The following is a 12,025-nucleotide window of genomic DNA, read 5'->3' as shown; positions in this document are numbered from 1 at the left end:
GGATAAGTTTAATAGGCACTGTACTGCCCTATGAGCATATTCACTGCAAGTTACAATATGCAACATATCATCCAGCATGTACCCAGAGCACAGTACAGTATCAAAATCTTGAAGGACGCTTCACCCAGCTTCATTGCACTTGAATAGTTTGCGGGCAACCTGCCTACACACAAGAGAGCACTGCATTTCTGGTGATGGTCATAAAGACCGAAACGTTGAAACGATATTTCTAATGGATTGTGTGAAATGCAGTGCTCTCTTGAGTGTAGGCAGGTTGCCTGCAAACTATTTACAGTAAAGTAACAGATACAAATCAGTAAGCAATAAGCAGTAAGTATCAAGAAGCCAGCAGCGAGGAGTGAGGAGTGAGGAGTGAGGAGTAAGCAGTAGCACTTACCACACTCATACTCATCACAGCAATCGCAATCCGATGAAGAGAAGGTACCACTTGCAGTGCGCTTCAAACGGGCAACCTTGGAAGGAGGCTAAACAGCGGGGAAACACAACCACCTCTTCACCATAAATACAATGCAGTGTGCTGGAAATGACAACTCCGCTACTACAGAATACACTACAGGAACAGTGCTGTTCTCAGCCACCGCAATGAAATCTACCAGTGATGCGTTTAGTTTTCAAGTCTTGAGAAGCTGGCCTCAACAGGATTCAACTGAAATGAAGTGAAAGTGTCGCAGCTACTCTTTCTTACATAGCAATCACTTCTAACAAAGATGGGCAGAACGAGATTTTGTTTCCAAAGGAGCAACACAGCAATCCAACATTACTTACACACGTTAGCGGAGGACAGAGATCCTTGGAACAACCTGCAAGCACAGAAACCAGTATGGTGTACAGGATTAGAGCGGCATCAGACGGGTTGAAACAACATTCTACCTATAACAAGAGAGATGACTGATGAAGCATCTCGTGCATCTTTCTCTTCTCTGCCAGTGCTAGCTATCAGCCATTGCTGGGAGCAAGAGCACCCCCCCCCCCTCCCCCCCCCCCTGGAAGATCTGAATTACAACATGTTCTACTTGATCAACTGTTCTCTCTCTCAAAATATACATATAGCCGTTGTGTTCGAACGGCTGATGACTTGTTTATTCGATTTGATTTGATCACGCTAGATCGCTGCGCTGCTATGCCGGAATCCCAAAGCAGCCAAAGTGACAGCGTGTTTTGGCATGTGAGAGAGGTTTTACAGGTGTTGCTTCACATGGCAAGTCCATGCATTATCATCATGCATGCATAGCCATGTACATCATGGCAAGATGAATCCCAATAGACGGCAGAGTGAATGAAGAAAGCAGATGGTGCCTACCTAGAGCTGGACATGACTCATTACTGGATGAACAAATCTGCATCAATTGAGAAAAGTTGGTCTGATTCTGCGCATTAAATAAAAGACAAAGGCATCGCATGACAGACTCTTCAGTGATCTACTGGATTTGCAAAGGTAACATCAGCAATGTTCAGAATCAGCGTGATTAGACATGCATGTAGGCAGTGGTGAGTCCTCCTGTACTGGCAACATGATTGTGCTAATCATTATACAAAACTCACATAAAAGAAATCTGCACACCATCATGCAAATCCATGTATGTAAGAAGTAGATACAAATGTAGATTACTGTAGACATTAGTTGGTAAATAAGTTGGTAAATAGCAGTACATACCTTGCAAACCTTGGCAGCAGCAAGACGATCCTGGTATGTTGCATTACAATTATCTGAGGCAAACAAACAGGAAACAGACAATGCTAGGAAGATAGAACACACTGTAGTCAAGATGATCACGGGCATTGTAGGGCTTTTAGAAGACAACACGAGTGTAGCTCAGTTAGTGGAAAGTGGAGTTTGCATCTCAGGTTAGGATCTGGAGGAAGATTTTCGTAACATGCAATGAAGTAAATCTCAACAGCAATCCTGTATAATGCATACATATGGCATCTACATGTACAGGCTGAACTCTGCAGCCCCCCGATTGACATCTACTATATACACACTGATATCGAGACGTTTTTCGATTGACGGCAAAACCGAGTGCTGCACCCTGTCGGGGGAAATTGGCAGTATGGTGTGAACCCATTGAGCTACGTGCCAAAACACATCCAACGTCTAGCCAACAGCAGAGACTCCCTAGATTGCTACACGCTTAAAACATAGCGTGGTGTGTAAGACATTGAACACCTGAAGATGACACCTTCACTTACTGGCACATGCACACACTCATATGCAAACCAAATGGCCAAGCTGTATCAGCTACCACCAGTACAGCACAGCTGTTTCCAGCATGTCGGCCCTACCTTGACACTGCATGGTACCACATTCACAGTTGCAGTTCTCAGGATCGTCCACAACGTCTATCTTCACTGGTGTTTGACCCTAGGAGTAGAGCAGGCAACATACACACCACACCAAGATACCGAGATATACATGCTGACTTAGACACACCATCAAATGCATACTAGGATAACCGTGACGCTTCTAAATCAAGTAAACACAAGGCGAAGCAAAAACTAATCACAAATGATCGAACAGAACACATCTTTGAACTGACCAACACTCTGTAAGCCTATCATTTTTGACACTGGCTACAGTCACCGGTACATACCGCTGGGCAGCAGATTGGTTTGTAGGTACAGGACTGGCACACTGAGCAGAGAGACACACACGTGTACACGCACAGCATACAATAAACACATGGGACAGACAGACAATACACACATGGGACAGACAGACAATACACACATGGGACAGACAGACAATACACACATGGGACAGACAGACAATACACACATGGGACAGACAGACAATACACACATGGGACAGACAGACAATACACAAGGTCCAGTGATATAACATTCTCAAGCAAAATTCGTCTCTACTGGAGCTTCTTGATCTACACAAAATCCGCCTCTACCCTAGTTTCTTGTTCTATGCTTGGATTGCACTGGAGAATCTCACTGAGCACTCTGACCTTCGTTCAAGGATCATCATACAGACAGGCAACACCTAACAGCATTGCCCATTGCCGTAGAGTCTGTACTGCAGAGTAGGAAGCACTACAGGCAAAAAGGGACAAGACAAAACTACCTAGGTATGGCACATTGATGAGTGAGTTGCCAAGATGACATGTACTTACTGCACTTGTCAATCGGGCAATCACAACCATCTCTTTCTAATGAGCTGACGAGAACATCGGACTGTACACGCAAACACACACACACACACACACACACACACACACACACACACACACAATGGCACACACACACACACAATGGCACACACACACACACACACACAATGGCACACACACATACACACACACACACGTACACACACACACACACACACACATACACACACACACACATACACACACACACACACACACACACACACACACACACACAATGGCACACACACACACACACACACACACACACACACACACACACACACACACACACACACACACACACACACAATGGCACACACACACACACATACACAGGTACACAGACAGAGAAACATAACAGTGTTAATATACTCAACAACAAAGGCTTGCTGTCGCCGTTGGAGAAACATAATATACTCAACAACAAAGGCTTGCTGTCGCCGTTGGAGTCCTACAAAAGATTGTACACCCTGCAACCCACTCCTGCCAAACAAGAAGAGTAATAAAGAAGAGTAATACTTCCTCCAGACTGTTCAGAGTCGACTGGACTTATATCTGGCATTAGAGCATAGACACCAAATCGTCTTTACAGAAATGGGAATAGGCAAGGCTGCTTCACAGTTTTCCTGAATGCTAGAAACTAAACAAGTCACAATAATAGAGTTGAATGTCAGTACGTTGTACGTCCTTACCGAAGCATTGCAGCTAGCACAGTATGGCTTGGTGGTGTTGCAGTAACGCTCTACACAGGAGAAGAAAGTGATGACAGCAAACAAGACACGTTGCGACACAATGTAAAAGCACAGAACTTAACACACTGTCACACTGTCACTCGCTCTCAGCTCTAGACTACATGTACACAGTCATGGGCTCAGCTCTAGACTACAGTCATGGGCTCAGCTCTAGACTACAGTCATGGGCTCAGCTCTAGACTACATGTAGTAAACTAATTGAGAATGGTGAGCATACTGCATAGAACACAAGTACTGTATTGCTAATTGCAAAGGCCATTCCAAGGTACTAGAACAGGGTACTAGAACAGAGTACTAGAACAGGGTACTAGAACAGGGTACTAGAACAGGGTACTAGGACAGGGTACTAGAACAGGGTACTAGAACAGGGTACTAGGACAGGGTACTAGAACAGGGTACTAGAACAGGGTAATAGAACAACAGAGGAATGCACACTAGGTCAGAGTCACTAAACTAGTTAGTAAAGATTCACAGAGTGAGTGACTCTGAAGCCTGAGTAGCTGCCGTAGGACTACAACTTACCACACACGTATTGGCTTTGACACATGGCCCCTTCAAGAACGGGCCTTGTACACTGGATGGAGGATTACACATTGCACACAGAGAGATAGAACTTAATCACGCAAGTCCAGTACGTCACCCGAGGCATGGAGGCACACTAGAATTGTGCAGTGAAACATACCCCAGGAATAAGGAATAGGATGCATCCAGCAAACAGTGTTATACTGCATATAAATACCACACACACACACACACACACACACACACACACACACACACACACACACACACACACACACACACACACACACACACACACACACACACACACACACACACACACACACACACACACACACACACACACACACACACACACACACACACACACACACACACACACACACACACACACACACACACACACACACACACACACACACACACACACCCACCCACCCACCCACCCACCCACCCACACACACACACACACACACACACACACACACACACACACACACACACACACACACACACACACACACACACACACACACACACACACACACACACACACACACACACACACACACACACACACACACACACACACACACACACACACACACACACACACACACACACACACACACACACACACACACACACACACACACACACACACACACACACACACACACACACACACACACACACACACACACACACACACACACACACACACACACACACACACACACACACACACACACACACACACACACACACACACACACACACACACACATACATACCCAACAGAGTGCACTTACATTACCACAGGTCTTTGGCTCTGGTTTGCAGCAAGGTGCTGAAATCAAGGCAGGAACAACACAACAACACCATGTAAATGCAGAGAGACTATGCACGCCTAAAGTGACACGTTCACGTATTCGATGAAGTTGAGCATTCAAGGGGTAGATATTTTATAACATGCAGGTCGGCTTGATCCCTAATGGATGAAATAAAATATAATGAGCATATCTCTCTCAGAGGGATGATCTTCCATGGATTTCTTTGGCTTGGTAACGTTTGTATGAGCACTTGGACAGGTCAGCCTTGTCAAGTGACCCTACCATCTGCAACCCCTTACGTATATACATGATTTTTCATCCTTTGATATCAGAATGTATCCGAGAACTCCGCCAATACTACTTCTGTAGTGGCAGCACTAAGCAGTAAGCACTTACTGTCGCAATCTCCATTGACACAAACACGGACACTGGCACAGCATGATGGATACGGTGCAAAGTCTTTCCGCGTCTCAACAAGGTTCACAGAAGAGTTAGCACACTGCACAGCAAACACACACACACGCACGCACACACACACACACACACACACACACACACACACACACACACACACACACAAGCACGCACGTGTGCACACACGCACACACACACACACACACACACACACACACACGCACGCACGCAAGCGCGCGCGCACACACACACACACAATATCAGGTCATGGAATAACACTTGTGACAAAGTCATATCATAATGACATCATAGCAATGAACAAAATTAAACTCGTGCTCATGTCAAACAACAAAGTAGGAAAGGTTTAGTTCCAGAACGTTTTCTTGTCTTGTTTTGTTGTCTTGTTGTTTGACATGAGCGCGAGTATAATTTTTGATCATAGCTATTTTAAGCGGTAGCTTGGAGGCGGTCAAACTAGTTTCGCAACCTATAACTTTGCATGCAAAGACGCAAATCCACACAATCAATTAGACAGTTCCTTTCATCTATCAAACGTTTCTTTCCCTTCTCTTCAGGATACTGTGAAACACATGCCGAGGGTACACATATGCATAGGCACTGGAGTGGCAGCAGCATCATCAGTATTATGGTTGCTACAAGAGAGTCTAAGCCATGCATGCCTATGCCTGCACAGGCATGTATACTGACCGGTGGTGATACAGGCGCTGGGGGAGGGCAGATCTCAAACGGATTGCACCCGTATGGAAATCCATTGTTTATACCATCGCTGATGGTACCTGGAACGACTTGTAGACTTTGCAAGTACACGGGGCAGCTCACTGGTTATCAGTTGACACACACACACACACACACACACACACACACACACACACACACACACACACACACACACACACATACACATACCCATACACACACACATACACACACACACACACACACACACACACACACACACACACACACACACATACACATACCCATAGACACAAACACATACACATGCATACACATGCATACACATACACACACAGAGCAGAGAAAGCAGGACGCGCAATATTGTCAGGTACACTGAAGGCCAACACCACACAGTACACTGAGCATTCAAGTCAGCATAATAATACGTCATCATCAGACTTTTAGATGTGCAAATTCCATGTACTCGAGTACAGAATGTTACACTGAACTACTCCTGGACGAACATTGACAGGTGTAAACTAGGACAGCTATCCTAGAGAACAGGCAGTCTTTAAAAGCATCTGAAGCTGAATCTCAGTCCGCAGGCAGGCAAAGTAGTCACACATAACGGCACTAGTCCTGTACAATACCTGTACTCCAGGTGAGGCTGGATTCATTGAAGATGTGGATCTACAAGACAATGCACAGTCACAATGCACACATGAAATTACATCTATAGCTATTTGTTCAAATCAGTAAAGAAGATCATTGGGGCAAGTGACGTCGTCAATGAGTATATGACGTAACACCCACTCACTCACTCACTCACTCATTCACAAACACACATGCAGGTCACGAAGACGTTCACAAGCACACTAGGTCCCAAAGACTACGCAAGATTGCAGGTACACACAACAAATATAAGTATTTGGAATTGAAAGACACTTACAACATTGCAAGCTGGTGGTGGTGGTGGTGCTGTCAACACGCAATGTAAACACACAAATTAGAATGAACAGTTGAACTACAGACCTTGAATAACATTGAACAGCAGTAGGTTTGCAGGCATGGGCGTTCCAGGAAGAATATTCTGATCGTGCTTTTGAAGCTGACGATGGAGTTTGATCCAAGAAAGTATGACATATATCACAGACGTTGAAGATGTGGAATACTGTCATCGTAATGTTTGCGGTTACGTGTGTACAGTCAGTGTACTAGAACAGCATCAGCGTACCCAAACTACCCAAACTACCCAAACTACCCAAACTACCCAAACTACCCAGACAACCCAGACTACCCAAACTACCCAAACTACCAAACACACAGCAAGTAGGCATCGCAGAGAAAGTAGTTTTAATGCAGTACACAAATACAATGGGTGGCATGATTGGATCATTGTTTCCCATGTTGTCTGATAATTGCACTACAGTAAAACCTGTGACTAACGACCACCACCCCTTGGGGCCAGAGAAAGCGGTCTTTAGTGGCAGGTGGTCCTTAGTTAGAGGTTTGCACCGCACAACCATATACAAATGTGAGACCGTCCGTGCCTGGCGAAGTGGTCTGTAGTACCAGGCTGGTTGCTAGTCACGGTGGTCTTTAGTTACAGGCTTTACTGTACTTGCATGAAAGTTCGAGCAACAACAACACAGCCTTTGTCTACAGTTCTGTTATGTGCATTGCAATGAGGATTTACTTTGACCAAGTTTCATTCCTTATAATTGCTCAATCCGCATTTCGTGATGGCATAGTGATAGCTTCCCTCGTTGCACTCATACTGAGTGATAGTATCAGTGTACATGCATGACTCACATCTACAATAGCCGCAATGACCCTTGATTACTACTTCTTCATCACTCTGTACACAACACATAAGCAGAGAAGACAAATCTGTAAGACGAAACCGGGTAGGCCTACAATTGGAGATGTTTGGAGCCAAATTGGGATTTCCATCCAGTCACTAGTACTGAGACCTACACCTCTCCCAGCTCACTGTGGCAACACCTCTCCCAGCTCACTGTGGCAACACCTCTCCCAGCTCACTGTGGCAACACCTCTCTGCTATACACGTATTTGTCCTACAGCCTGGAAAACAGCCAATGCTATTCCCTAAATGATAACTGTTGTACCGCCACAAGTTGTGAATACGGTCAGTTTGACCGGTGGTACGCTACTTGGAAAGCAGCCATGCTACATGCAGCGTAGCCATGCTACATGCAACGTGCATAGCCATGCTGCATGCAGCGTAGCCATGCTACATGCAACGTGCATAGCCATGCTACATGCAGCGTAGCCATGCTACATGCAACGTGCATAGCCATGCTACATGCAGCGTGCATAGCCATGCTACATGCAGCATAGCCATGCTACATGCCGCGTGCATAGCCATGCTACATGCAGCGTGCATAGCCATGCTACATGCAGCGTGCATGCACATGCCACCACAGGTGATGGTGTGGGTACTGCTGAACAGCTGCTTTACTAACCTGGCAAGTGGGACAGCTGGTATTGACTGTGGAATTGTACAAGACCTCATGTTTGCACGTCAGAGCCAGGGTCACGTTTCTTGGACACCATCCGACTGGACAAGACGTGATGCTGTGCCATTCAGCATCGGGACACTGCAAAGGAAACGGGGTATCGATTACACACGTTTTACAACAAGAGATGAAAATACAACGCAAAAAGAAAATAGGCTGGCTCCAAACAAAAAGGCCACTGAATCATTTGACCATTTGCAACACAATACCCTCATCAGTCTGACTGGTCGACTATCACTCTATTAAACGGGGGAGCCATGTTAGCGAACGGTAAACTAGGGTGCATGATCATTCCTCACAGCACTCGAACGCTGAACGAGATTTGATTGCAGGTTAGAAATTCACGCAAAAGCAACCCTAAGGCCACATTTTTACCAACTCACTTCTAATGCTAGTTCAAATGCTAGTTCAAATGCTAGTTCAAATAGACTTTTCTATTTAAATGTGTATAGGATGTCAAACAGTATTGTGTTTCAAATGCTCTGAGCAGCTCATAGGATGTCAAACAGTATTGTGTTTCAAATGCTCTGAGCAGCTCATAGGATGTCAAACAGTATTGTGTTTCAAATGCTCTGAGCAGCTCTTAGGATGTCAAACAGTATTGTGTTTCAAATGCTCTGAGCAGCTCTTAGGATGTCAAACAGTATTGTGTTTCAAATGCTCTGAGCAGCTCATAGGATGTCAAACAGTATTGTGTTTCAAATGCTCTGAGCAGCTCATAGGATGTCAAACAGTATTGTGTTTCAAATGCTCTGAGCAGCTCATAGGATGTCAAACAGTATTGTGTTTCAAATGCTCTGAGCAGCTCTTAGGATGTCAAACAGTATTGTGTTTCAAATGCTCTGAGCAGCTCTTAGGATGTCAAACAGTATTGTGTTTCAAATGCTCTGAGCAGCTCATAGGATGTCAAACAGTATTGTGTTTCAAATGCTCTGAGCAGCTCATAGGATGTCAAACAGTATTGTGTTTCAAATGCTCTGAGCAGCTCATAGGATGTCAAACAGTATTGTGTTTCAAATGCTCTGAGCAGCTCTTAGGATGTCAAACAGTATTGTGTTTCAAATGCTCTGAGCAGCTCTTAGGATGTCAAACAGTATTGTGTTTCAAATGCTCTGAGCAGCTCTTAGGATGTCAAACAGTATTGTGTTTCAAATGCTCTGAGCAGCTCTTAGGATGTCAAACAGTATTGTGTTTCAAATGCTCTGAGCAGCTCATAGGATGTCAAACAGTATTGTGTTTCAAATGCTCTGAGCAGCTCTTAGGATGTCAAACAGTATTGTGTTTCAAATGCTCTGAGCAGCTCTTAGGATGTCAAACAGTATTGTGTTTCAAATGCTCTGAGCAGCTCTTAGGATGTCAAACAGTATTGTGTTTCAAATGCTCTGAGCAGCTCTTAGGATGTCAAACAGTATTGTGTTTCAAATGCTCTGAGCAGCTCTTAGGATGTCAAACAGTATTGTGTTTCAAATGCTCTGAGCAGCTCATAGGATGTCAAACAGTATTGTGTTTCAAATGCTCTGAGCAGCTCTTAGGATGTCAAACAGTATTGTGTTTCAAATGCTCTGAGCAGCTCATAGGATGTCAAACAGTATTGTGTTTCAAATGCTCTGAGCAGCTCATAAGCTCACACCCTATTACTCAGCAAGGCGAGTAGAGAAATGCACGCACACACGGTACAAACTTACATCACAATCCGTGATATCCTCCTCTGTGAAATATACAGAAGATAAAAGACAAACAACAGAACCATCAGCTACTTATAGTTTCTATTTACTCGGACAAACGTCTCTACTAATGGACCATGTGAACAAAGTAGCATGTGAGTTGTTGTCACTGATGGCACAGCGGCACACAGCAATGCCGAGTTTAGTTGCGGCGTCCATTAGGTACGTGAGCTCTCCCTTATCCACGTTGCTTCTCCCAACCAGAGGCAGGTAACCAACCCCAGGTAGGTATACTAGCGGGTTTTTTCCGGATAGCTAGAAAACGAACATCAACCCAATGTTGGGAAGGCCAATGATACATACGAGTATTTACTAATCATTCCCCAAACCAGCCCCAACGGCTTACAGAGCACGTATGACAAGCGTAGGCAGAACTTAGAAGGCCACTTCACCCCGTGCCACGGAGATGAGGAATGGGTTACTATAAACTATAATATAACGTTATAGAGATGGTTACAGTCCATTTCTGTTTCCATTTCCACCAGACTTCAAAAAATGCAAAATTGGCTTAGGTTTTGAAAGATTTTTTGCAATTTTTCTCATAAAATTATCTGAGTGACTGGATGGACAGAAAACTTTGAAAGTTCTATGAACGTGATCACAGATGTTTCGTGCCGTAGATGAGGGCCTAACAGGTTATTTTAACAATGATGGTACATGTAAGTGTAGGTGCAATGGCCGATTAGCCACCGCTCTATCCATATCCATCACAGCATAGGAATGAAGATACTGAAGTGCCTCAAGCAAGTCATGCACACAAAAACAAACAAATAAAATGCACAAAAGACAAATGCAAAAACTCACGGACTCCATAGCACTGGCAGCCGCACTCTCGTTGTTGCTCATCCGGACATGCCACCTCAACTGTCATGTTATAATGCGTCTCACACTACATGCACACAACATCAGCACAACACATCATATACCAACATGACATCTACAGTTCTAAACCATTACTACCAACATGCAATGAAATTAAGATCATGACATCACAATCACATCATCATAACAATTATGACACAATCGTGCAGTGGCTGCATTATAATAAGTAAGGCTGCAGGTGAGCAGTGAGCAGTGAGCAATGACCCTGCATGACACATTCATAGGCATAAAGTTTTGAGTACGTCATCACGTGTGCACTGTTCTTACTGTTGTGGGCATAGGTGGGTTAGGCATCGGAGCTACACTTGGACATTGATATGCTGGAAAACAATACAGCAGAAAAACACGCGCGTAAAGGCATACCGAAACGCACAATCGTTGACATCACAACAGCCGAGTTTGCCTCAACAGACTCATCTATGTAATAACATGCAAGAGTGTGCCGGAACATACCTGCACAAGGCTGGCAAGAGTGTG

At 44.6% G+C, this 12,025-nt stretch overlaps 1 protein-coding gene across 2 annotated transcripts in view; it reads right to left on the bottom strand.

Moving 5' to 3' along the window:
- LOC135806591 (zonadhesin-like) overlaps positions 1-12,025 on the bottom strand; it is a 131,243-nt gene that overhangs the window by 37,652 nt on the left and 81,566 nt on the right. For both annotated transcript variants that reach the window (XM_065320792.1, XM_065320793.1), the window contains exons 87-105: positions 11,816-11,868; positions 11,471-11,555; positions 10,628-10,650; positions 8,889-9,023; positions 8,215-8,260; positions 7,352-7,380; positions 7,053-7,092; positions 6,412-6,542; positions 5,686-5,788; positions 5,269-5,306; positions 4,457-4,508; positions 3,875-3,924; positions 3,144-3,204; positions 2,613-2,653; positions 2,305-2,383; positions 1,676-1,728; positions 1,322-1,388; positions 787-821; positions 398-485 (exon numbers count right to left, since the gene is read on the bottom strand). In XM_065320792.1, the coding sequence (XP_065176864.1) occupies positions 398-485; positions 787-821; positions 1,322-1,388; positions 1,676-1,728; positions 2,305-2,383; positions 2,613-2,653; positions 3,144-3,204; positions 3,875-3,924; positions 4,457-4,508; positions 5,269-5,306; positions 5,686-5,788; positions 6,412-6,542; positions 7,053-7,092; positions 7,352-7,380; positions 8,215-8,260; positions 8,889-9,023; positions 10,628-10,650; positions 11,471-11,555; positions 11,816-11,868 (1,209 nt within the window). The remainder of the gene's footprint in view (positions 1-397; positions 486-786; positions 822-1,321; positions 1,389-1,675; positions 1,729-2,304; positions 2,384-2,612; positions 2,654-3,143; positions 3,205-3,874; positions 3,925-4,456; positions 4,509-5,268; positions 5,307-5,685; positions 5,789-6,411; positions 6,543-7,052; positions 7,093-7,351; positions 7,381-8,214; positions 8,261-8,888; positions 9,024-10,627; positions 10,651-11,470; positions 11,556-11,815; positions 11,869-12,025) is intronic.

The sequence above is a fragment of the Sycon ciliatum genome, chromosome 1 (genome assembly GCF_964019385.1).
Source record: "Sycon ciliatum chromosome 1, ocSycCili1.1, whole genome shotgun sequence".
In the NCBI taxonomy this organism is placed as follows: Eukaryota; Metazoa; Porifera; class Calcarea; order Leucosolenida; family Sycettidae; genus Sycon; species Sycon ciliatum.
Note: the sequence above shows the minus strand (reverse complement) of the source record. Positions and strands in the feature narration are given on the sequence as shown.